The sequence below is a fragment of the Mus musculus genome, chromosome 13 (genome assembly GCF_000001635.26).
Source record: "Mus musculus strain C57BL/6J chromosome 13, GRCm38.p6 C57BL/6J".
Lineage (NCBI taxonomy): Eukaryota > Metazoa > Chordata > Mammalia > Rodentia > Muridae > Mus > Mus musculus.
In genome coordinates, this window is record NC_000079.6 from 32,880,207 (window position 1) to 32,907,059 (window position 26,853).

The 26,853-nt window shown below is 43.0% G+C and overlaps 1 protein-coding gene across 5 annotated transcripts in view; it reads right to left on the reverse strand.

Moving 5' to 3' along the window:
• Positions 1 to 1,011: 1,011 nt before the first annotated feature.
• The window catches only part of Serpinb1c (serine (or cysteine) peptidase inhibitor, clade B, member 1c), a 59,411-nt gene continuing 33,569 nt past the window's right edge, over positions 1,012 to 26,853 (reverse strand). Inside the window, exons 1-7 of one of the 5 annotated variants that reach the window (NM_173051.2) lie at positions 17,908 to 17,934; positions 16,725 to 16,900; positions 8,666 to 8,803; positions 5,948 to 6,065; positions 4,015 to 4,157; positions 3,671 to 3,838; positions 1,191 to 2,019 (exon numbers count right to left, since the gene is read on the reverse strand). In NM_173051.2, coding sequence (NP_766639.2) covers positions 1,627 to 2,019; positions 3,671 to 3,838; positions 4,015 to 4,157; positions 5,948 to 6,065; positions 8,666 to 8,803; positions 16,725 to 16,892 — 1,128 coding nt within the window. In that variant the 5' untranslated portion in view covers positions 16,893 to 16,900; positions 17,908 to 17,934 and the 3' untranslated portion in view covers positions 1,191 to 1,626. Of the gene's footprint in view, positions 2,020 to 3,670; positions 3,839 to 4,014; positions 4,158 to 5,947; positions 6,066 to 8,665; positions 8,804 to 16,724; positions 17,706 to 17,907; positions 17,935 to 26,853 lie in introns of those variants that run through there. The other 4 variants (XM_006516708.2, XM_011244317.2, XM_017315534.2 and 1 more) reach the window with 4 other exon arrangements.

A 26,853-nucleotide genomic window follows, 5' to 3' on the forward strand; every position in this document is an offset into this window, starting at 1 on the left:
GTAACCAGCCTATGAAGAGCAAAGAAGGACTTGGTCTCAATCTCAGACTCCTGTCGGTGATGACTTGGGCTGGGAGGGATGGCAATGGCAAGGAGCAGAAAGTAAACCCAAATAGCTCATGTGGAGACAGAACAGAAGAAAGAAGGGACTGGGCCATACATCCCCTCCAGGAACACATCTCATAATGATGGCTTTTCTTGAGTCCCTCCCTACCTCCACACCTCTTAAAAGACTCACCATTTCCCAGTAACACTATATTGGGGCAAAACTATTAAGACATGGGCCTCTGGGGAACATTCCATTTTCAAACTAAATGAAGTAACACGAAGGAGGGGCTGCAGAGACCATGCCTGCTGCTTTTGTACTACAGCTAGGATAACCTGGATACAGTAAGCACTGGTATTCAGTCTGGGAATAGGGCAAAAGGGAAAAAAGTTTCCTGGTATTCTGTGAAAGGTCTTTGCTTCAACCAGTTGAGTCTTCACCACATCTGTATTGTCAGGCCAGTTATCTTAGTGAATGTAGCCTTAACTTGCCTGAGACCAGGGAGAAAGAGGATGGACATCATCTGCCTTACAAATTCTAAAAAATCTTAGGTTTGTTACAATCTACCAATCTTGAGGAATTTTGAAGAGTAGAATCTCAAGACCCATCCAAAGGAGTGCATCGGACAAAGGGTCATATCAACCCAAGAGTCCCCATCCCAAATTCCTTCACATTGCACAAAGCCATCTTATCACCATAGCTACCTGAGTAATGGGGGTCAAGAGGCTTTATCAAGAAATCCAGAGTAGCTGATTAATGAGAACACTAACTGTACAGGGCAGAATCATGGAGAAGGTATGTCTTCACAAGAAGGAGATCCTTCAGTTGTATTTGTTCCTATGGCATATCTGCTTTTAACCCTGGTTTCAACAGCCAGAGATGCCTTCTATTGTGGCTTCCAAAACTCTGTAAAAGAAATAGCATTGTTTCATTTCACAAATCACAAAAGAACATAGACAGTAATTGTTACTTTGGATCCATTAATTTTATTAGTGCTTTATTACTTTTGGTTTTCTTTCTTCCCCTTCCTTCCTTCCTTCCTTCCTTCCTTCCTTCCTTCCTTCCCCCCTTCCTCCGTCCCTCCCTCCCCTCCCCCTCTTTCTTTCTTTCTTTCTTTCTTTCTTTCTTTCTTTCTTTCTTTCTTTCTTTCTCTCTCTCTCTCTCTCTCTCTCTCTCTCTCTCTCTCTCTCCTTCTTTCTTCTTGTCTTACTCTAGTTTTAGACTGAGAAAAAACTGATTTAGGAAAAGCTACATATTTTCATGCCTGTCAGTACTGTAGGTCAATTGTACAGGTTACCTTATGGTCAGAAAACTATATCTATTTTGTCCTTTGGACTTTAAACATGACATTGTTGACAGTGACAACAGCATTTTTTTTTCAGTGTAAAAACAAAATAGACACACCCATGCCAAAAGACATGGATATAAAAAGCCAATGGAGTTGTGCTCTTTCTTACAAAATAAAGTCAAGTTTGATTCTGATAGAGGTTTTATGGTCAAGGGCAAGTGAAAATAATCACTATTAAAATCTCAGGTAATGAAACTCTAAGCTCTGCCTTGTATCTCTAAAGTCTCCTTCTTCTATGGGGAACAAACCCTGCCAAGGAAGAGCACATGAGCCGTGGGATTGTGCCGAATGAAGAAAAGGAATGGATGGTCCACCGTGAATTCCATGGGCATCAGGCAGCATCCAACAACAGTGCCTGGCATGGCAGCATCTGTCTCTGTTCCCTCCTCATTCACTTCCACATAGGACTTGTGAACAATTTTTGATATGAAAAGATCTCTGGATCCCGACATGCCAGAGAGATCAGCTTTGCTGCTGCTAAAGAGATCCTGCACTCCCAGTTGGCCCAGGTTAGAGTTGAGGATGTAGCTCTCTTCCATCTTGAATTTGGGCAATTTGACACAGACATCAATGTTTTGTAAGTTCTCACATTCTTGCAGTTTTTCCAAAGTTAATTGTTTCTCAATCTGGAATTAATGTAAGGCAGAAAGCAGTTAATTTATTACTGTAATGAGGTACTATTCCAATGAACTGACTCATAATTGCCACATCTCAAAGGTTTTATTCATGTGTTCTACTCAAACAGGTTCCACATAGATTTAATTTTATATGTCCGCTGATGGAATATAGCACCATTATTTTCCATGTCTTTGAGGGTTCAAGTACATTTTTTAAAAACAATACATCTATCATCTATTTATCCACATATCTGTTTATCAGTACATATATCCATTCACCCATCCATCCACCCATGATCCATTCATGTATCCAATTCTCTCTGCCACACTCATTTATTTCTTCTGTTCTTCTCCTTTATCTGTCCAGCTATCTGTCCATCTGTCCATCCACTCAGGATTTAAAAACTTCTATCTCACTGAATCACATGGCTGATGGGATATAAATGGAGTATGATCTTGATTGCTTGAATGGTACAAGGAAAATTTTATGTTTCTTCTACTTATTCTGAATCCCTCTAAGGTTGTAGTGATTTGCAAATTCCACTAGCGCTGAAGGAATATCTAATAATCCCTGGGTAAAAATGAAAAAGGGACAAAATGTATGGGACTTAGTTATTTAAAAGGACAACCAGCTGATATGGGGGCATACACCCTGCGATCACAGTATTCAGAAGGTACTGAAGGAGGAATGTAAGCTGAAGGTCAACCTAGGCTTTATAGTATGACCTTGTCCATGGAGTAGAGTAGAATCGAGTAGGGAAGAGTAAGGTGGAATAGAGTAGAACCTAGAATAGAATAGAATAGGGATACTAATGGTATCAACTTTGTAGCATTGTTGTGACCATTGAATAAATTGATAAATGTAAAAGTTTGGCACATAGTAAGTACCATATAAATAGCAAGCATTATTGTTCCTCCATTAGACCAGAACAGAACCACTTATCTTATGGATAGTGACAATTTGGTTCTTGAGATTAGAGCCTCATTTAATTACCAACCAGAAAACACAACTGATCAATGGACCACACTCATGCCGGTAGATACTCTGTACATTGGAATGACAGTAGGCTCCTTCCTGATTACAAGTGTAGGCTGGGAAGGAACAAGAGCTAAGCCACAGGACAGCCTAGGATTGCTGAGGGAAAACTGTAATCTTCACAGTTTTGTCTATTTGTAATCTTGTCAGAAGACACACAATCCCTAAAGACGTAAATAAATTCTCATTATAATTCCTTTAAAGGTACTTCAAGAGACTTTCTGTGAGAGGCCACTTATCATTGTGACCTATACGTTTGAATCTCTACATGTTTCCCCTCACAATTATTCACTGGAGGCAGCAAATGTTCTGAATATTTATACATTAGGCCCCTGGGCTGGGGGGTGTGGCTCAGTGACAGAACATGTCCCTTGTCCAAGGTACTTGGGCACTGAGAATAAATAATAATAATAATAATAGTAATAGTAATAATAACTGTATAAACATGAGGCCTCAGAACAGTAATGTCTGATGGACTATATTGACAAAAATGGGACTGTCGTTGCAAGGAATTTTGGGTAAAGTCTGTGGATGAACAAGTACTTATGGTTCAATGGACACATGGGAAGTATAAGGACAGTACTGTGTAACAAAACATAAACCATGACATTGAGAGCCAGTTACCTCCTCAAGACCTGTGGTCTCGTCCTCAATGTCTTCAGGCAGCAGAATGACCATGCTAAGTTCTCCACCCTGGTAAGGCATCTCCAGCACCTTGCACTTCAGGTCTGGAATGTAGCCAAATGGAAGATTATTCTTTAGATACATCATCTTCACTGTTTTTGTGACTTTCTGAATGGAAACAAAAAAATCACTGAAATTATTCTCTCTTGTGTTTTAGAGCAGAGGTGAATTTGAGGTCTTGGGGTAGAGGGCTCAGTGGTAAAGGCCTTGAAGACCCTGTGCTACATCCCCAGCATTCACACATGTACAACCAAGAGCATCCCAGTATGATGGTGTCACCTGACCTTACTCAGTCGGAATGGAGCATCGGTTGTGTCCCGTGCCATGAATTTTTTCTGCCACATTCCCTTGAAATAGGTGGCATTCACTAGTACAAGTTTAGTCATACTGTCCACCACACCCACAGCAAACAGTTCCTGAATTTTCTCTGAAAAGATGAAGTAAGCTTCTTTAAAAGTCCATATTAGAATTCCAAATTTAAAGCAATGATTTATTAACTCAAACATAGACTTCAAACTTTATTTTGTTTTAACTCAGTGTTAGAAAAGACTCACTTGTCCAATTTTTATTTTAAATAAAACAAATTGCAAGACCTAACAGGATCCTCTCTAGTGTCAGGCTCCTGTCTAGTCTTCCATGACCTTCATGCCCATCATTAGGACAGGAAGAAATATTCTTAAAGTCACTCAAATGTTTTCAAGGTTTAAAACAAGAATGTTCTCCATTCCTGGAAGAAACAGTAACCATTATTTTGTGAGTGGCTATTTTTTTTTTACAAAAAAGAAACCATATTCCTTAGTGGAAATAGTTTTGATCACTGGTAAATAATATCTTCAAATATGCTAAGTAGGAGCCTGCTCTTATGAAAAGGACTTTGAAGAGATATCAAAAAGATAATAAGACTTGTCTAATGGGAAAGTCTATTGAAACAGAAGCCACTCTCCCCACAGCAAAATGCACTGCTGGAACTGATAGAATTCCAGACAGGATCCCTGGGTGCTGACTCACTCAGAAATAAGACTGAGGACAGATCTATTACACAGCTGAATTGAGCCCAGAGGGTGAGTCACTCCCTACCCATTACTTCTGAGTTACTGGACAAGATGGTGGCCAAAAATATCATGACTGCAACAGTTTCTAAATACTTACTTCATGGTTCCATGAAGTTTCAGGTTTCATTTCTCTCCATATGAGCACCAAACACTTCTGGATAAGTATTTTTATTAAATTTATTCTGTGTTTTAATGTTGATTTTAACTTTAAATTTTACTTTAGGGGAACCCATAGATACCTAACTACTTCCATTAAATCATGTCTGTTTTTATCCACTAATAAAATTCTGACATACTTTTTAAAAGATTTATTTATTTTATATATGTCAGTACACTGTTACAGTCTTCAGACACACCAGAAGAGGGAGTCAGATCCAATTACAGATGGTTGTGATCCACTATGAGGTTGCTGGGAATTGAACTCAGGACCTTTGGAAGAGCAGTCAGTGCTCTTAACCACTGAGCCATCTCTCTATCCCTCCAAATTCTGACATCTTACATTGTCCCTTAATCTAGGGAATAGCACCTGAATGTCAGTGCACATAAGCCAGGATTTGGGAAGTTGTGGTAGGGAGACAGGAGATGCAAGTGAGAGAGTGCAGGAGAGTGAGAACCTGTGCACAATTGTTCTGCTATGATTCAGATGAGTGCCACAAAGGACCCTGTCTTAAAGGGCTGGTCTATAGCCTATCCTGCATTGGAAGACAGAGGAACCTTTAAAATGTAAGTCCTAGGTGACGGTGTACCCACCTATAGATCATTGGGAAATATGTTTTTTTTTTAATTTATTTTTATTTTGAGACAGGGTCTTCCTATGTGTACTCAAACAATCCTCCTGCCTCAGCCTCCCAAATGCTAGGATTGTAGGTCTTCATCAACAATCTTACCTTGGAGAAGGCTTGCTGCTATTGAAAATGGCTGTGAGACACTGGTCTCTTTCTCTTTCTCTTTATTCACCAGTGAGGTGAACAGGCCTCCTCTGTTGTGCTGTCTTAACAAGAGGTGCAGTGTCGCCATTGTGACAAAGCAATAAAGTCGACTATTAATAAAACAGAACCTGCACCACTGTGAGTCAAAATCTGCCTTTCCTCAGTAAGCTGATTGTGTCAGGGTGAGCTCCAGAAGGGGACCTGACTAACAGAGCCAGCACTGCTCAGCCTCTCACCTTCTGTTTGACCTTTGACCCACTGGTTTATCTCCTTCCTTGCATCCTCAGAAGCATGCTGAAAATCCACAAGGGCCAAGTCAGCACTGTACGTTTTCTGGATTGAAGCCAAGTACTCCTGATTTTAAATAAATGAAGTATCATGAATAATGTATATTTCCAGCAGAAGTTTTCAAAATCCCCCCCAAAGAAATTAATGAAGTCCTAACCTAATCCCCCCTACACATATGTAACAGGTGTGCAGCTTGGTTCATATGGGTCCTGAACAATTTGGCCAGGGGCTATCCCAAAACATGTAGCCTGTATGTGGGATATGTTCTTCTAGCTGGGCTGCCTTGTGTGGTCTCAGTGGGAGAGGAATTGCCAGGGTGGGGGGCATAACCAAGGAGAGGACCAACTTACTTGGAGGAGAAGGGGATGAGGAGGGACTATGGGATATGGTGACCAGAAGACAGGAGTGAACGAGATGTAAAGGGAATAAGCAAAATGAATGAATGAATGAATGAATGAATGATAACAACAACCCTAAGCTTTATACCTTTCTATTGTGTTGAATATCACACAACAGTAAATTTACTGTCCTAATCAATTAATCATCATTTCTTTCCCTTCCCTTCCCTTCCCTTCCCTTCCCTTCCCTTCCCTTCCCTTCCCTTCCCTTCCCTTCCCTTCCCTTCCCTCCCCCCGCCTTTGTCTTTTTCTTTTTCTTTTCTTTCTTTCTTTTTTAAATTTTTTTTTTTAAATTTTGAGACAAGGTTTCTCTGTGTACCAGCCCTGGCTGTTCTGGAAATCACTTTGTATACCAGACTGCCCTTGAACTCACAGAGGTCTTCCTACCTTTGCCTCACATGTGCTGTGTCCTAGTCATCTTTGAAGGTTACAGTGCTGTAGTGGCAAGTATATCCCTTTATATAACATTTCTGGTGTTAATACAAAGGCTACTCATCATTTTGAATTTTACATTAATATTTTCGTAGTTGAGTAAATGTTGATTATACGTCAAGTGGCTTTTCAGACCCACTTTTGCTCTGTGTGTGTGTGTGTGTGTGTGTGTGTGTGTGTGAGAGAGAGAGAGAGAGAGAGAGAGAGAGAGAGAGAGAGAGAGATTAGGGTGTATGTGTGTACATATATGTATATGGGTGTGCATATTTGTGCATTTTTGAAGTCCAGAGAATATGTCAGGTGTCTTACTTTCACTTTCTGCCTTATTCCCTTAAAACAAGGTCCCCACGGAACCTGTCTAGGCTCATGGTCCACAAGCCAAGGGGTCCTCATAGCTCTTATCCCCATTGGGCTGGGGTTACAGGAGAGTATAGAGCCATGCCTGGCATTTTTCATGGCTTATGGTATCCAAACTCATTTTCTCATGCTTGCACAGGAAGCGCTCTTCTCCACAGAGGCATCCCTTCAGTCCTTGCTTTCTCAAGGTGATGAGACCCAGTGACAAAAGAACACACATGGTATGTACTCACTGATAAGTGGATATTAGGAAAAAAAGCTCAGAATACCCACAATACAACTTACAGAGCATATGAAGCTCAAGAAGAAGGAATACCAGAGTGTGGATGCTTCAGCCCTACTTAGAAGGGGGAACAAAATAATCACTGGAGGTAGATAGTGGGAGGGGACTTGGGAGAACAAAGGAGAGGGAGAGGAAAAAGGGAGGCAGGATCAGGTGTGGAAGGAGATGGGGGAGATGTACAGAAGGTCGGGAAATTGAACAGAGGTATATAGTAATGGGGGATGGGGAACTGGGGGTAGCCAACAAAAAGTCCCAGGTACCAGAAAAGCAAGAGGCTCCCAGGACCCAACATGGATGACATTAGCTGAAATCCCCAATAAAGGGGAGAGAGAACCTATAGAGACAAAATGGAGAGGTTAGGCAAGGTCCCTGGTTGAGGGATGGGACCTCCCACCCTTCTCAAAAATTTTAACCCAGAATTTTTCCTGTTTAAAGGAAATACAGGGACAAAGAGTGGAGCAGAGACTGAAGGAAAGGCCATCTAGAGACTGCCCCACCTAGGGATCCATCCCATATGCAGCCACCAAATTCAGTCACTATTGCTGATGCCAAGAAGTACTTGCTGTCAGGAGCCTGATATAGCTGTCTCCTGAGAGACTCTGCCAGAGCCTTACTGATATAGATGCAGACGCTTGCAGCCAACCATCCAACTGAGCACAGGGGACACCAATGAAGGAGTTAGGGGAAGGATTGAAGGAGCTGAAGGGGTTTGCAACCCCATAGGAAGAACAACAATATCAACCAACCAGACAGCCCAAAGCTCCCAGGGGCTAAACCACCAACCAAAGAATATACATGGAGGAACCCATGGCTCCAGTTGCCTATGTAACAGACATAGGCCTTATCTGACATCAACTGGAGGAGAGGCCCTTGGTCCTGTGAAGGCCTGATGCCAGTGTAGGTGAATGCTAGGGTAGTGAGGCGGGAGTGGGTGGATGGGCAGAGGAACACCCTCATAGAAGTAGGGGGGAGGAAGGTAGAATAGGGGATTTGCAGAGGGGAAACCAGGAAGTCTGATAACATTTGGAATGTAAAAAAATAAAATAACCAATAGAAAATTAAGAAGAAGAAAGACTATGAGATGAAAGTCTCACACACATTCTTTGCTGTTTTTATGAATGCCCGCAACATGGCTGTGCCTGGAAAGGTCTGTGTTACTTCAGGAAGTTTCAGAATGTGAAGAGTTAGGTACTTACAGGAAGGAAGTTGTAGGTTTTCTCTCCATACAGTCTGTTAGCAAGTTTCAGAGTGTGAGATGCTCCACGCTTGCTCACTTCAGCAGTCAGGCTTTGAAACTGTGAATGGATGTCCTCAGCAGAGTCAAAATGCAGAGTCTAAAGGAAGGAAAACATGCTTTATACAATCATTTTGTTTGAGGTTATGAAGTGATTCCCTGGTGTCTACTTCTATCAAATTATTTTCGGTTGGATACCAAGTAGCTGCAGCCTAATATTTTATTAATATATCATTGGCACAGAAAATAAAATGGAACCAGAAATATACAGCCCAGTGAGACATTATAATTAGACATGGCTTCTGTAGTGGCTATTCCTGGTTGTCAACTTGACTATATTTGGAATGAACTACAATCCAGAATTGGAAGGTTCACCAGTGACCCTTATCTGGAGGCTTGGAGATCCTTAACTGAATCTTGATTTGGAGATCTTGAGCCATAGTGGCTATGGATTCCAGAAGATTGAATCTCCGAGTTTAAGGAACACACCTTTAATCTGGGCTACACCTTCTGCTGGAGACAATATAAGGACATTGGAAGAAGGGAGTCTAGCTCTTGCTCTTGCTCCTTCGCCTGCTTGCTGCGTGAGACTGAGTAACTGCTAGATCCTTGGACTTCCATTCACAGCTGCGACTGAATCATTGTTGGGAATTGGGCTGCCGACTGTAAGTCATCAATAAATTCCTTTACTATCTAGAGACTATTCATAAGTTCTGTGACTCTAGAGAACCCTGACTAATACAGAAGTTGGTACCAGGAGTGGTTCTAGAGTAACAGAAGTACAAGGATGAATCTTTTAAAATACTGGAATTGGCTTGTTGATCCACCAGCACTTTCAAATATTGAAACCTCTCCAGATTCTCTCCCTCCTGGGAGCTCAGAGAATTTTGAAGACCCATGGTTGAAACTATATTCCGAACTTAAAGAAGCTAATGACCTTGATTTTCTTAATGAATTAGGTGATTCAGTGCACAAAGCTTTCTACAAGATGGGGAAAAAATCGGAAAATGATTTTACTGGCTGGCTGCTCTTAGTATCTGTGGAAAAAATGATGAATGAAAGGAAGGAGTTGTGTGATAAAATCGAAAGGCTTCAGACACAAGTAAACGATCTAAAAGTTGCTAAGTGTGTCCTTGAGGAGAATCTTCTATCTTGTAGCAATAGAGCTCAAGTTACAGAAAATCAAACAGAAACTCTCATTGTAAGTTTGGCTGAACTACAGCGAAAATTCAAGTCTCAGCCTCAGAGTGTGTCGACAGTTAAAGTAAGGGCTCTAATTGGCAAAGAATGGGATCCTACAACATGGGACGGGGATGTGTGGGAAGACCATGTTGAATCTGAGAATTTTGAATCTTCAGATTCTCAAGGGTTTGCCCCACCTGAGGAAGTAGTACCCTCAGCCCCACCCCTTGAAATAATGCCTTCCCCACATGAGGAAATTAATTTTGCAGAGTCTGATAAACCAGCAATGACTTTCACTACTGATGTTTCTCAAGGCCCACCAATAGTTTCTTCTAGACCTGTAACCAGACTCAAAGCAAAACAGGCTCCTAGAGGGGAGGTAGAAAGTGTAGTCCATGAGGAAATTCGCTACACTACTAAGGAGCTTAATGAGTTTGCTAATTCATTCAAGCAGAAACCTGGTGAATATGTGTGGGAATGGATTTTAAGGGTGTGGGATAAGGGTGGAAGGAACATAAAACTAGAGCAGGCTGAGTTTATTGACATGGGTCCTCTGAGTAGAGATTCTAGGTTTAATACGGAAGCTCGCATAGTTAAAAAAGGTGTCAAAAGTTTGTTTGAATGGTTGGCTGAGGTGTTTATCAAAAGATGGCCTACTGGAAATGACTTGGAGATGCCTGATATTCCGTGGCTTAGTGTTGATGAAGGGATTTTAAGACTTAGGGAAATTGCAATGCTAGAGTGGATATATTGTGTAAAGCATAATTGTCCACAATGGGAAGGTCCAGAAGATATGCCTTTCACCAGCTCTATAAGACGCAAATTGGTGAGAGGGGCACCAGCACATTTGAAGGGTTTTGTTCTTTCCCTTTTCCTTGTGCCAGATCTTAGCATTGGAGATGCTTCTGCTCAATTAGATGAATTAAATTCACTGGGTTTAGTTGGATTCCGAGGTAACAAGGGCCAGGTGGCAGCATTGAATCGCCGGAGACAAGGTGATTCTAGTTATTATAATGGACAGCGTAGACAAAAGAATGTTTATAATAACATACCCAGTAATGGTCAGCACAGGAGAGGTGAAATTTATAATGGCATGACTCGGTTGGACCGTTGGTACTGGCTAACCAATCATGGTGTTTCCAGGAATGAAATACATAGGAAGCCTACTGCATATTTGTTTGATCTGTATAAGCAGAAAAATTCTCAAACAAATGAAAGAAAGGCTACATTAGAGCGTGGTAAACAGCCAAATGAAAGAAAGGCTACATTAGATCGTGGTAAACAGCAATCTCGGCCAGTGAATCAATTTCTAGACTTGAGACAGTTTGCAGATCCAGAACCCCTTGAATGAAGGGGTGGCCAGGTTCCGCTGAGGAAGGATCTTGATAAGACACCCAAAGGTTTTGCTGTTACCCTTTCTTCAGTTCTTCCCCAGAGGGACCTACGGCCTTTTACAAGGGTAACTGTACACTGGGGAAAAGGAAATAATCAGGCTTTTCGGGGTCTGCTGGATACTGGTTCTGAGTTGACACTGATCCCAGGGGATCCCAAGAAACATTGTGGCCCTCCAGTTAAAGTAGGGGCTTATGGAGGGCAGGTGATTAATGGAGTTTTGACTGATGTCCGACTCACAGTAGGTCCAGTAGGTCCACGGACACATCCTGTGGTGATTTCCCCAGTTCCAGAATGTATAATTGGGATAGATATACTCAGAAATTGGCAGAATTCTCATATTGGTTCCCTGAACTGTAGAGTGAGGGCAATTATGGTTGGGAAGGCCAAATGGAAGCCTTTAGAGTTGCCTCTGCCAAAGAAAATAGTGAATCAAAAACAGTATCATATTCCTGGAGGCATTGCAGAAATTACTGCCACTATCAAGGACTTGAAAGATGCAGGGGTGGTGGTTCCCACCACATCTCCGTTTAACTCTCCTATCTGGCCAGTTCAGAAAACAGATGGATCATGGAGAATGACAGTTGATTATCGAAAACTAAATCAGGTAGTAACTCCAATTGCAGCTGCTGTACCAGATGTAGTTTCGTTACTTGAGCAAATTAACACATCTCCGGGCACCTGGTATGCGGCTATTGATCTGGCAAATGCCTTCTTCTCAGTACCTGTCCATAAGGACCACCAGAAGCAATTTGCTTTCAGTTGGCAAGGCCAACAGTATACCTTCACAGTTTTGCCTCAAGGATATATTAACTCTCCTGCCCTGTGTCATAATTTAGTTAGAAGGGATCTTGATCGTTTGGATCTTCCACAAAATATCACATTGGTGCACTATATTGATGACATTATGCTGATTGGACCAAGTGAGCAGGAAGTAGCAACCACTTTGGACTCATTGGTAACACATATGCGTATCAGAGGATGGGAAATAAATCCAACCAAAATTCAAGGACCATCTACCTCAGTGAAATTCTTAGGAGTCCAGTGGTGTGGGGCATGCAGAGATATTCCTTCTAAGGTGAAAGATAAGTTATTGCACCTGGCCCCTCCTACAACCAAGAAAGAAGCACAACGTTTAGTGGGTCTATTTGGATTCTGGAGACAACACATCCCTCACTTGGGTGTGTTACTTAGGCCTATTTACCAAGTGACTCGGAAAGCTGCTAGCTTTGTGTGGGGCCTGGAACAGGAGAAGGCCCTTCAACAGGTCCAGGCTGCTGTGCAGGCTGCTCTACCACTTGGACCATATGACCCAGCAGACCCGATGGTACTTGAGGTGTCTGTGGCTGATAGAGATGCTGTTTGGAGTCTCTGGCAGGCCCCTGTAGGTGAATCACAGAAAAGACCTTTGGGATTTTGGAGCAAAGCTCTACCATCATCTGCAGACAACTATTCTCCCTTTGAAAAACAGCTCTTGGCCTGCTATTGGGCCTTAGTGGAAACTGAACGTTTGACAATAGGACGCCAAGTTACTATGCGACCTGAACTACCCATCATGAGCTGGGTACTATCAGACCCTGCAAATCATAAAGTGGGACGCGCACAGCAGCAGTCTATTATCAAATGGAAGTGGTATATACGTGATCGGGCCAGAGCAGGTCCTGAAGGCACAAGCAAGTTACATGAAGAAGTTGCTCAAATGCCTATGGTTTCTACTCCTGTTACAATGCCATCTGCTGCCAAACATGTGCCTATAGCCTCATGGGGTGTTTCCTATGATCGACTGACCGAAGAGGAGAAGACTAGAGCCTGGTTTACTGATGGCTCTGCACGTTATGCAGGCACCACCCAGAAGTGGACAGCTGCAGCATTACAACCCCTTTCTGGGACAACCCTGAAAGACACAGGTGAAGGGAAATCTTCACAGTGGGCAGAACTTCGGGCAGTACACATGGTATTACAGTTTGTTTGTAAGAAGAAATGGCCAGATGTACGATTATTCACTGACTCATGGGCTGTAGCCAATGGATTGGCTGGATGGTCAGGGACTTGGAAAGATCACAATTGGAAAATTGGTGAGAAAGACATCTGGGGAAGAAGTATGTGGATAGATCTCTCCAAATGGGCAAAGGATGTGAAGATATTTGTGTCCCATGTAAATGCTCACCAAAAGGTGACTTCAGCCAAGGAGGAGTTCAATAATCAAGTGGATAAGATGACCCGTTCTGTGGACAGTCAGCCTCTCTCCCCAGCCATCCCTGTCATTGCTCAATGGGCACATGAACAAAGTGGCCATGGTGGTCGAGATGGAGGTTATGCTTGGGCTCAGCAACACGGGCTTCCACTCACCAAAGCTGACCTGGCTACAGCTGCTGCTGATTGCCAGATCTGCCAACAGCAGAAACCAACACTGAGTCCCAGATATGGCACCATTCCTCAAGGTGACCAGCCAGCAAGCTGGTGGCAGGTTGACTACATTGGACCACTTCCTTCGTGGAAAGGACAGCGTTTTGTTCTTACTGGAGTATATACTTATTCTGGTTATGGATTTGCCTTTCCTGCACGTAATGCCTCTGCTAAAACCACCATTCATGGATTGACAGAATGCCTCATCTATTGTCATGGTATTCCACACAGTATTGCTTCTGACCAAGGAACTCATTTCACAGCCCGAGAAGTACGACAGTGGGCCCACGATCATGGAATTCACTGGTCTTACCACATTCTCCATCATCCTGAAGCAGCTGGTCTGAAAGAAAGATGGAATGGCCTTTTGAAGATGCAGTTACAGCACCAATTAGGTGGTAACAGCTTGGAAGGCTGGGGCAGAGTTCTTCAGAAGGCAGTATATGCTTTGAATCAGCGCTCGATATATGGTACAGTTTCACCCATAGCCAGAATTCATGGGTCCAGGAATCAAGGGGTGGAAAAAGGAATAGTTCCACTTACTATCACTCCTAGTGACCCTCTAGGAAAATTTTTGCTTCCTGTCCCCATAACTCTAGGTTCTGCTGGCCTAGAAGTTTTGGCTCCAGAGAGGGGAGTGCTCCTACCAGGAGCTATAACAAACATTCCATTGAACTGGAAGCTCAGACTTCCCCCTGGTCATTTTGGGCTTCTAATGCCCTTAAGCCAACAGGCTAAAAAAGGAATAACAGTGTTAGGAGGGGTGATAGATCCAGATTACCATGGGGAAATTGGATTACCTCTTCACAATGGAGGTAAGCAAGATTATGTCTGGAGTGTAGGAGATCCCTTAGGGCGTCTCTTAGTACTACCATGTCCTGTGATTAAAGTCAATGGGAAACTACAACAGCCTAATCCAAGCAGGATGACAAAGGATGCAGACCCATCAGGAATGAAGGTATGGGTCAATCCTCCAGGAAAAGAGCCAAGACCTGCTGAGGTGCTGGCTGAAGGTGAAGGAAATACAGAATGGGTAGTAGAGGAAGGTAGTTATAAATACCAATTAAGGCCACGTAACCAGTTGCAGAAACGAGGATTATAAAGTAATATGAATGCCCAATTGTAAATTTACAAATACGTTTGCAATTGTACAAGGGATAGTTATATCATGTTAGGCGTATTCACAACCTTGTTATTATTTCATGTGAACATGAGATATTATTTGTGTCAAGTTGACAAGGGGTGGATTGTAGTGGCTATTCCTGGTTGTCAACTTGACTATATTTGGAATGAACTACAATCCAGAATTGGAAGGTTCACCCTTATCTGGAGGCTTGGAGATCCTTATCTGGATCTTGATTTGGAGATCTTGAGCCATAGTGGCTATGGATTCCAGAAGATTGAATCTCCGAGTTTAAGGAACACACCTTTAATCTGGGATTAAAGGTGTGGTGGAACACACCTTTAATCTGGGCTACACCTTCTGCTGGAGACAATATAAGGACATTGGAAGAAGGGAGTCTAGCTCTTGCTCTTGCTCCTTCGCCTGCTTGCTGCGTGAGACTGAGTAACTGCTAGATCCTTGGACTTCCATTCACAGCTGCGACTGAATCATTGTTGGGAATTGGGCTGCCGACTGTAAGTCATCAATAAATTCCTTTACTATCTAGAGACTATTCATAAGTTCTGTGACTCTAGAGAACCCTGACAGCTTCTAAATATTTTTTAATAGTTCCACAAATTTGAATAATTAACATGTTAAATATTTATATCTGAATTCTTTTTCCAAAAAAAAATGATTTAAATGTTGTGGTCATTTTTCTAGTCTATGTCACATACAAGTTTCCTAAAAAAATTTTTTTTAAAAAATCTCAGATATAAATAGTGTAAATAAGAGTCATTCCCTCTCTGAGACCCAAAAGGTGGGACTGATTTCTTCTTATTAAGGTCCACAGCTCATTCCCTTGAAAAATAACTTCCTTAACTTTATTCTGGTGGGAGTTTAATTCCTCATCTGTTAGTTGAAAGTCAAGAGGCCTCTTATGGTTGTGTGAGGTCTGGGCTGGTTACTCACTTCTAAGACACAAAGGACAAAAACCACACAGTGTTCACAGTCCATGCTACTCTCTGAGCTATGCTTGCTAGATTGCTACATGGACTGAAATGGGGAGGGAAAGGCCTTGAAACTACTGTTTCCTGAAGCTGTCAGCAGTAAAAGCCTTAACGCTGAACCAGTGTTATATAACCTGTGAGAAGCACCTAGCAGCAGGTGCAGAGTTAGGAAACACTTTACCCACTCCTGTCTAGGCTGCCAATGATGGCAGAGTTCCTTTCTCAGAATTAAGAAACACCAAGAGCAGAGGTCCCCTTCACACCCATGAAGGAAGACTAGGCAGTTGTGGGGAGGGTGACCTGCTGTCTCCCAGAGGTGGGCTGAGAGGATGTGGGTCCTGTCCAACAGGCCACAGGGATTTTCCAATCCCTTCTCCTGCAGAGCCACAGCCAGTGAAATCAGGTTGGAGAGAGGCACAGGGCTAACCCTGGGAACACAGACAGATGGCTGTCTTTACCTTGTCCCCACAAGAAGGTACCACTACCAAGCTCTCTCCTGTAGCATGTTCCTATATCTGTTATGCCTGAAGGTGACCCTATTACAGGCATGGTTTATGAGTAATGATTGTAAATGCAAAAGGAAAACAGGAAACAGCTAGTTCTGGGGAGGTATGGGGCTTCCAGGATAAAACTATCAGATTCACTCCTGGGAATGGGAATGGAAGCTCAAAGCCTGCAGGTATTGTCATTGTCTTTTTCACTGTTTCCCCAACTGAGCAGAGACTCTGCTCTATGCTCAGTTAAAGCCGGTTATGAACTAATACCTGGCTTTTCAGGAGGAGGGTGTCTTTTCTGAATGTCTGACTGCACCATGAGTAGCTATTGAACTCAGTTTGACATGGCTTAGAAAACACACCAGAAGAACTCTGAGGCACAGCTTTTAGCATGGAGATGGGAGGGAGAGCTATGCCAGTTTTGCTTCTGCTAACCTTAGAGAGTTGGGCTGCAGTGCTGCCTCTGGCCCCCAGATAGACCATGGCCAAGGCAGAAGAAATGCTGACGGGAGAGAAGATGGTATTTCCTGTGGGGTTGCTCTCATTCAGGGTGTGGAACAGCTCCAAAGCAAAGAGGTTGTTGGCTGAACTCAGCTGCCCCATGGTGAAGGCTGCAACAGAAGGGGGATCAACATTGCCAACTATGTCAGCAAGGCCGCCCACCCCTAGGACCTGCAGTTGGTTACCCGTGTTCCCGCCCATTTTTTTCCCCAAGAGGGCAAGAATATTGCCCCAGGCACAAAAGCAGGGGTCAGATTTCAGCAGTGACACAAGACCAGGACCTAGGGTGTCTCATGTCTCTAGCCTTTGAGACAGGTTGTGTCTGAAAAGGGACCATGCAGGTGGCCTTGACACAGTGTCCACACTACACAGCCTTCTGTCTGGAGCTCAGCCATTGTGGGATGTCAAGTTCTAGTTCATTTAGGCAATGAATCCAGAAAACCACGTGGACCTACTCTACATAGATTAGATTCTGGTAAAGATAACAATGTTATCCTTTTCGTTCTCCAGGGATTCAGTTTTGCATGCCTGAGGTCAAGGCTGAAGTCTCAGCTGGAGTGAAATATGCGAATTTGAGAATGCCACTCAAATAAGTAAGATGTGGGTGACAGGGAAGAGGAACACTCCTCTGTGTCCCGTTTGCAAACAAGCTGATTCCTGCAGTGGGTAAGCAAGCCCTGCTTGAGGCTCATCTGCTAATTCAGCTGGGTCCCAAACTCAGAGCTCCAGTTTGTCCAAGTACAGGCCAATCACAGCCGTGTGTCTCTGGATGTTTAGCTACCAGGGCCACATGGATTTCTCATTGTTGAGGGTCTAGGATCTCACCAGCTTCCTTCCCTCCCAGCCTCCCTGCAGCCAGGATTGACCCTATGGAGTTGCAGGGCACTGTCTCTCAGATTAAGATTCAAAAAGAAAGGTGAGGGAAAGAAAAACGGTGGCTAGGATCACCTTCCTCCCTCTGGCCTGCGGCCTGGAGTGGGGTGTAGTTGGGGATCCACAGAGTATTTTCTGGTCACTTCTTGGATGAGGGGGAGGTACCGGGAGCATGCTGGTTCCTGAAGAAGCAGTGGGGAGGTCTGGCTACCTCTTCCCAGCCACCTCCCTGCATTGACCTTACCTCTTGCTTAGCAGGTCTGGCTCCACTTGCAGCTGACCTAGGAAGAAGTGCTCAGAGCCAGGTGTTGCCTTTATAGTACGCAGAAGGGGTGTGTCTTCCTGGCAAGTCCAAGCTGGGTGGAGAGGCCTTTTCTCTGGTGACCCTTTAAAACTGAGCTTGCAGGTCTTTTGAAATAAAAGCAGAAGATTGCAGGTACTCCCAAGGGGCAATTACTTTCCTCAGTTCCAGGCTTTTTTCTCTACGCCTCTAAGCAGAGACCCAGTAACTTATTTTTCCTCAGCTGCAAATGGCCAAGAGGATAAATGTCCTCTATTCCAGGTCAAAAGATTTTCTTTTGAATTTCACAGAAACACTGCAGAATGCAAAGGAGTGTGTGTGTGTGTGTGTGTGTGTGTGTGTGTGTGTGTGGTGTGGGGGGTGGGGGAGGAGAAATACCTTTGTGACCCCTTGGATAAGGACCCAGAATACCAGTTTTAAGCAACATCCTTGGCTGCTCTGCTTTTCAGGTGTCAAGGCTAGCTCTGTGACCACAGCAGGCTGGAGAGGCCCTCAAGTCACCATTCTCAACTATTAGACTAAAACTTTGGATTAATATCAAACTAAAATTAGAATTGATTAGCCCAGGCAATCATTACCTCCACATACTCAACTTTATTCTCCCTTGAAGTGCCTGGATCTTTAAAATCACAGAGTTTTTTTTTTTTAAGTTTTTAATTGTTTTTTAATCTTTCTTCAGAGGATAACGGAATAATGCTACTGTTAGTGAGGGTCACTACACATGGGTTGGTGTTTGTTAGACATGGGAACTAATGAAAAGAGGAGAAAGGAGGGTGGGGAGATGGGTCAGTTGGTGCCTCATTTACCATCCAACCATGGGGACCTGAGTTTGGATCTCTGGGCCTCTGTAATCTTAGTGCTGGAGTGGGGATGGGGGTGGGGACAAGCATTCCCTAAGAGGAGGTCAATGGCCAGCTAGTCTTGCTCACTCAGGGGGCTCCTGGGTCTGTGAGAGATCTTGTCTCAAAAAATAATGTGGAGAATGATAGTGGGAGACTCAGAGTGCTAACCCCTGGCTTTAATATGCACATGTATCTGTGCTCCCACCTACATATGTGCACACAAGCAAGGTGTGCACACTCACCACTCACCACACAGGAAAAGAACCACAGTCTTAAAACAAACAAGCAAACAAAAAAGAAGCAAAGGAAATGAAAACAGAAAGGAAATACAGTTTCCAGTTGACGTAGTTAGTTGTCATGATTTGATAGATTTGGCAACTTCACTGCTATTTCAACAAGACTGGGGAACCCCCTCAATGACAGGATGTCAAAAGGATGAAAATACGCATCCAAACACTGCAGTTAAAGACTTGGGACAAGAGGTGCACCACCTTGGGAATGTAGATGCCTGCCACACCCATGAGGCCTTGGGTTCCATCCCCAGCTCAAGCCTAAAGTAAGGGTCAACAATACTCTGAAACGATTTTACCACTTTCTTTTGGTGCTTACATAAGATCAAAGCATATATATATATATATATATATATATATTTATATATTTTTCCTCCCATTTAACACACACACACACACATATGAAATTGTCTTTTTGTCAGATACTAAAGAAGCAAATGGCTAACTGTAGTGCATATTAGCATTTGAAAATTGCATGCTGGCTTCTAGTCTCCCTTAGTCCCTGTGCTCTTCTCAACTCTTCCCATCCCATCCCCTCCCCTAAGCCTCTCCAGTCCAGGGTACTTGGTTCTCTTCCTCCAGCTTCTCTATCCTATACAATCCTGACATTTCAGCCCTGTGCTCTCTTGTCTTTCCTGGTTCTCTTGACCCTTGGTCTCTACTCCTCATCCCTCTCCTCTCACTACTTTTCCTCTCTCCCTCCCCTCCCCCCATGGCCTGGTGCAGTCTCCTGGCCATGCTTAGACCACATGGAGCAGGCATGACCTCATCTTATTCATTTTAATATGTAGTTTTCCCTATATCACACACACACACACACACACACACACACACACACACACACACACACTAGTTTTTATCCAAATGGGTTAGTATACAGGCAAGGACAAATAGAGTAAAAATAATTTTTTTCAGAGCACGGTTTTTCCTTTCTTTTGGCTTGAGCTGGGAATGGAACCCAGGCCTCCTGGATGTGCCAGACAAGGACTTTCCCATAAAGGTGTACCTCCTGCCCCATGTCTTTAATTTCAGTGTTTGGATTTTTATTTCATCTTTTTTACTTCTTCTCATCAAGGGAGTTCTCCAGTGTTTGTAGGAACTAGTAGTTGCCAGATCTGATCAAGGCATGACCACTAACTTCGGCAGCTGTAAACTGTATTCTCTTGCTGTTTTTACTCATTTGTTTGTTTGCTTGTTTCTTTGTTTCCAGACTGTGGCTCTTTTCCTCTGTGGTGAGTGGTATGCAGGTGGTGTGTGTGCATGTATGTATGCAGGTGCACAGGTGCGCACACACACACACACACACACACACACACATATATATATATATATATATATATATATATATATATATATGCTTTGACCTTATGTAAGCACCAAAAGAAAGTGGTAAAATTGTTTCAGAGGTACATTTACATATAGAAGCCAGGAGTCATCATTGTGAATCTTCTCCTGATTGCAGTTTTTCAGAGCCATCGCTGGCCACGCCTCTGAACCCTGGACCCTTAGCCACAGTAGGCTGAAGCAGCCACTAGAGGTCACTCTGGTGACTTTCTGGTAAGCTAGACATTAGGCTGTAGGACCTGCTGGTCCCTTGGTATGTCACTTTTAATGTATCATTTCATTCTGCAACTGAATTCTGTTGTGCTTGTCTGTTTAAGGCAATTGTTCTGAATATCAAAGTATCCAAGAATGGGAGGATTATAACAATGAAAAATTGCCTTATAGGTCTGAAAGCTGAGAAGTTCAAGTTGCCAGCAGGTTTGCTGTCTGCTCTCAATGTGGTGTCCTGTGAAGGCAGTGAGATAGTTCAGGGGGTCAAGGTACTGGCCACTAAGCCTGATGAACCAGGTGTAACTCTTGGGACCCACAGAGTTGAAACAAAAAACTGACTCCAGAAAGTTGTCCTCTGATATCCATGCAGGTGCCACAACATGCACAGTCATGCCTGTGCACACACACAAATGTTAAAAAAAAAAAAAAAAGGGGCACAGTGTTGCTGTGCCCTTAAAACTGGAAAGTGGAATTTTAAAAAAGGGTAAATGCATATTTTACAAGGTCACAATCTTACTTAAAAGGGACTTGTCTAAATACTATTAGATAGAAGATTAACTTTCAATATGGAATTTAGGAAGAATATCCTAAAACCTCAGTATCCCACCCACCAACCCTGCTCTCCCAGAACTCATGTCTGCTATAGTTAGGATATGGTTTGAGCTTGTCTCCTGAGCACTCCCATGTTGAATATAATGCCCGCTGTGGGTATCAGAAGATAGAAACATCGTGTGTGGTGCTTGGGAGGTGGGCGCTTGGAGAAGTGATTAAGATTAGCCTCATTTATAATAGCCAGAAGCTGGAAAGAACCCAGATGCCCCTCAACAGAGGAATGGATACAGAAAATGTGGTACATTTACACAATGGAGTACTACTCAGCTATTAAAAACAATGAATTCATGAAATTCTTAGGCAAATGGATGGAACTAGAATATATCATCCTGAGTGAGGTAACTCAATCACAAAAGAACATACAAGGTATGCACTCACTGATAAGTGGATATTAGCCCAAAAGCTCGGAAAACCCAAGATACAATTCGTCAAACACATGAAACTCAAGAAGAAGGAAGACCAAAGTGTAGATACTTTGGTTCTTCTTAGAAAGGGGAACACAATATCCATGGGAAGAAATACAGAGACAAAGTGTGGAGCAGAGACTGAAGGAATGACCATCCAGAGCCTGCCCCACCTGGGGATCCATCCCACATACAGTTACCAAACCCATTGTGGATGCCAACAAGATCTTACTGATAGGAGCCTGATATAGCTGTCTCCCGAGAGGCTCTGTTAGTGCCTGACAAATACAGAGGTGGATGCTTGCAGCCAACCATTGGAATGAGCACAGGGTTCCCAATGGAGGAGCTAGAGAAAGGACCCAAGGATCTGAAGGGGTTTGCAGCCCTATAGGAGGAAAAATATGAAGCAACCAGACTAAACCACCAACCAAAGAGTAGTCATGGAGGGGCTCATGGCTACAGATGCATATGTAGCAGAAGATGGCCTTGTTGGACATGAATAGGAGGAGAGGCCATTGGTCCTGAGGAGGCTTGATGTCCCAGTGTAGGGGAATAACAGGACTGGGAAGCGGGAGTGGGTGGGTTGGTGAGCAGGGGGAGGGGGGCATGATAGGGTTTTCGGAGGGGAAACAAGAAAAGGGGATAACATTTGAGATGCAAATAAAGAAAATATCTAATAAAAACAAAACAAAACAAAACAAAACCAAGATTACACAAGATTCTCAGGATGGGGACCCCTGACTGAATACGAGAATATCATCATCATGGCCACTAGGTGGCGGGCATGCCTCTGTTCTTAAGGACTATGACTCCAGTGCTTGTGGCTTTCCCAGGTTGCTGCTGTACTTCATAAATTAGCTCAGCAGCTCTGAAATCTGGGAGGAGACCCAGCCTTCAGCTCTGTGAAATACTGTTCTGGTGGGAAATCAGCAGTGGCAAAAAACATGGCTCCAATGACCATAGCCTTCTGGTGGCTCTACTTCTGCCTCCATTTTAAAAGACAGAAGCCAGAAGAGATGCACATGTGCTCCCAGTTTTTGTTTGGTTCGTTGGTTGCTTGGTTTTGGTTTGTTCTGTGATGCCTTACAATTCCTGGGAAGGCTATTTCAGATGCCCAGCCTTGATCCTGGAGAATTCATAGTTATCCAGCCGTCATTTATCATAATATAAATGGACATAGTCCTTTTCACATACAGAATATATATTCATTCCATGTCACCCAACTTTATTTTAGTATTACCAAGATCATATATGAATTTCAAAATATTATTCTTAGGGAGCTTGTGAAATAGAACAATCTATTTTCTTCCACAATAAAACAGGTCCAGTTTAAGAGTATTTCCTTTTTAAAAAGTCAGTGACAGGCAAGGAAAGAGTGGCGGGTCCTACAAACTTCTAAAGCTCAACATTACAAGCACTATGACAGGCTTGAGAATACCCCATCACACCTCCCTGGTCCTCATCTGGCACACACTCAGGGAGGTCAGGGTAGTTGGTTGTGCACGACTCTGGTAGACCTCATTCCCATGACCACTAGGTGGCGCACGCAGACCTCTTACAGGCTGAGTTCTTCCCTGTGTGCTGTGGCTTTCCCAGGCTGCAGTTGTACTAAATCATTCTCCATCCACCTCCCGACTCCCCAACAGGAATATTGGAAGAGCACTGCCTTTAGTTCTGGGAAACACCTTCATGGAGGGAACTTTGCAGTGGCACAACCCCTGGCTCCAATAGCAATGGTTCTGTGGTGGATCCACCTCTGCAGCCAGCCCTTCTCTGCCTAGTGCCTCCCTTGAAATCTGTGGCATTGTGGAACATTACTATTGTATATTTTCGGAGCACGGATTGCTATGAACAACTGAAGTCATGAAGAGGGAGACTCCTGTACTCAGTGATATTTGCTGCCCCACCCTTGAGAGCAGAAGTGATTTACTACAGGCTAAGGCCTGTCCTGATCTTCACACGTGCTGCCTATTCAGTGCTCTGGATTCTCACAGATACCACGAGAGCCTTTGCTTTATACTTTGAAAGCATTTTGAATTATCTTGCTCTCCTCTCACTCAGTTTAGAAACTGTCTTGGGGTGACTTGTGACACATTAAATTGATAAGGAATTATAAATCTCACAATCATGTTTTACTAAATAGTGAAATGTGATTAATTTTTAAACTTTTTTGATTTCTAATCAATTTCTTCCTTCCTTCCTTCCTTCCTTCCTTCCTTCCTTCCTTCCTTCCTTCCTTTCTTTCTTTCTTTCTTTCTTTCTTTCTTTCTTTTTCATTTTACTTTCTGCTCACTGCCCCCTCCCAGTCTTAAACTTTATTTATTTATTTATTTATTTATTTTTGAGACAGAGTCTCTATGGCTGTCCTGCAACTACATCTGTAGAACAGGCTAGCCTCTAAATCTCATTTTTAAACTTTTAAACTTAGCCTCTATAGTGCATTTCATTATTCCATTTTCACACATGTATATCATCCTACATAGCACAGATCAACCCCCACTTTACTGTCTCTTGTCCCCATTCCATGGGAACATGGGTCCTCCTCCCCAATAGTCACACTTTTATATCTTTAAAAAAAAACTCTGGGTTCCACATTCAAGGATTTGTGAAGGGGCTTTAGCTGGCCTGACAATGGCAAACATGAATCAGGCCTTGCTCTTCGCCCCCATTTCCTGTCCTTGCTAGAAATGGTTAGACTGCATTTCTAAAGCTAGCCATCAAGGTCAATTTCCTTATTTGGCCAAAATTAAACAGCTCATCCTAACCTGGGATTTCCCCTTTGACCTTTGTAAGGCGTCATCTGCCTGTGGGCCACGTCTGTCTCCTTTCTATCCAGAGGCAGTCCTTTGTCCGCCTTCCCCTTGTTCCTTTCCCACTCTTCCTAGTCCTCTAGCTCCTGTCTTTGTCTCTTGTTCCCTGGTCTGTGTTCCACTGGGCTAATCTGCTCTGTGTAGAGAGTGTGGTCTTGGGGGTCTTGAGCTGACTCTGAGGGTACCTACAGTTTGTCCTTCTGAGACTGGTTTGTTTCATTAACATGATGATGTCCAGTTCTATTCCCTGTTGTGCAAAAGACATAATTTCATTCTTGGTAGCTGAGTAAAAACACTCACTATTGTGCATAAAAACACCATGAAAAGTGACTGTACAGGCAAGTTATTTCCATGATTGTACCTCTGGATAATAATTTTTAACTTTATGACACATTATACAATTGTTGGTGAGTGTGCAAGCATGTGGGCACACCTAGTGTGTTCACCACATACCATGATCATGACAAGGTCAGAGGACACTTTGCTGAAGTGGATTCTTTCCTTCTACCATGTGGGTCTAGGGGATTGATCCCAGGTTGCCAGTCTTGGTGACAGGATTTTTTACCTACTGAACCATTCCACTGGCTTTCAAAGCCCAGCTTTGACTCCTCAGGGTAAACTGAGGCAGGCAGCAAGATGTGGAGTAGGTGATTGGGGTCAGTGCTGAGAGCATCTGGCAAGAGTTAGCACTAAGAGGGACTGATGAGGGTCAGTCCAGATAGTGACCCACAGGGGCTGCTGCCTCTGTCAGCCAGCATTAGAGAAATTACTCAACAGACGATACAATTCTCTGAGGAGCAAAGCTTGATTCACTGAGTGTAGTGGCTTGAATATGTTTGGACTAGGAAGTGGCACTATTTGGAGTTGTAGCTTTGGAGTAAGTGTGTCACTGTGGGTGTGGGCTTTAAGACCCTCCTCCTAGCTGTCTGAAAGTCAGTATTTACCTAGCAGCTTTCAGATGAAGATGTAGAACTCTCAGCTCCTCCTGTACCATGCTTGCTCCCACCTTGATGATAATGGACTGAACCTCTGAACCTGTAAGACAGCCCCAATTAAATGCTATCTTTGTAAAAGTTGCCTTGGTTATGCTGTCTCTTCACATAAGCAAAATTCTGACTAAGATACTAGAACTGGTACTCCCAGTGTCCAGCAAAAAATTCTGAACCCTTTTAACTCTTAGTGGCCAGAGAGATAAAAAAGGAAAGAGAGAAAATTTAGACACACACACACACACACACTGAGTAGATGAAGCAAAAGGCAGACTCCAATAACTTCATACATGCAAATGCATATGTACATATATACATGCACATATACATGCATACATATAGACCTGCAGACAGACAGAAATATATACATTCACACATAGAATGGACACTAAGTTTCCAACATGCTAGTTTCAAGCATTTCCCACTAACACACACGCATACACATACACACACACATATATACACATATGAACATATATACATATACACATATACACACATAATCATGTGCACACACACACACACACACACACACACACACACACACACACACACACACACCTGGAAGGTGGATGGAACAACTTTCCAACACATACCTACACAAGCTCTACATACATACATACATACATACATACATACATATATACATATTAGATGGATGGAACAAAGTTCCAACAGCTTTATTTTTTTCTCTTACAGCTTATATATCAAAAAGTTTTCAAGCAGTATAAAACTGCAATGTGATTATGTTCTAGTTTTCTTCTAGTGAATGACGTGGAAAAAAAAGTATGTCCCCCTAATACCTTTACAAAATACCATTACGTAGTACAGGTAAAACATTTTCAAATTGAACTTAGAAAGTCAGTGATTTCTGGTTTTCTAAGAAAAGGAATGAAAAGCAAATGTCTAGGCCGTCTTCTTTCAACCAGCATAAGGCAAAGATCCTTTGCTCTAATTCTGAAAAAGGGAACCTGATGGTCCTCAATTTTCTCAAACTTTGAACCTAGTCTACTTGGTACAGTCTCACTTTGAAACTCTGTATAGGCCTGGCATGGGTTGCGTCTGCTAATAAACACCATGGCATGGCCAGAGACTTCTATCAGGAATAACCAGAGAAAAAAATCCCATCACACTGGAAACCCCAGTAGTATTTAAAAGGTTTTTTTTTTCTTTTTGGGAAGATGTGTAATCCATGGCTCCGCACTTACAGACCCTCATCAGCAGGGTAGACAGGTACATTTGCTCAGAGCAATGGGGAGCTAAAGAGACAGATTTACAATGAGACTTTTGGTGATGTCAAAGTTACTATCCAACCGCTGGGTCAACTGGTATGCCTGTCACTGTTTAATAAAGACAAGAAGCCAATCACTGGGCGAGAAGGAGGTGGG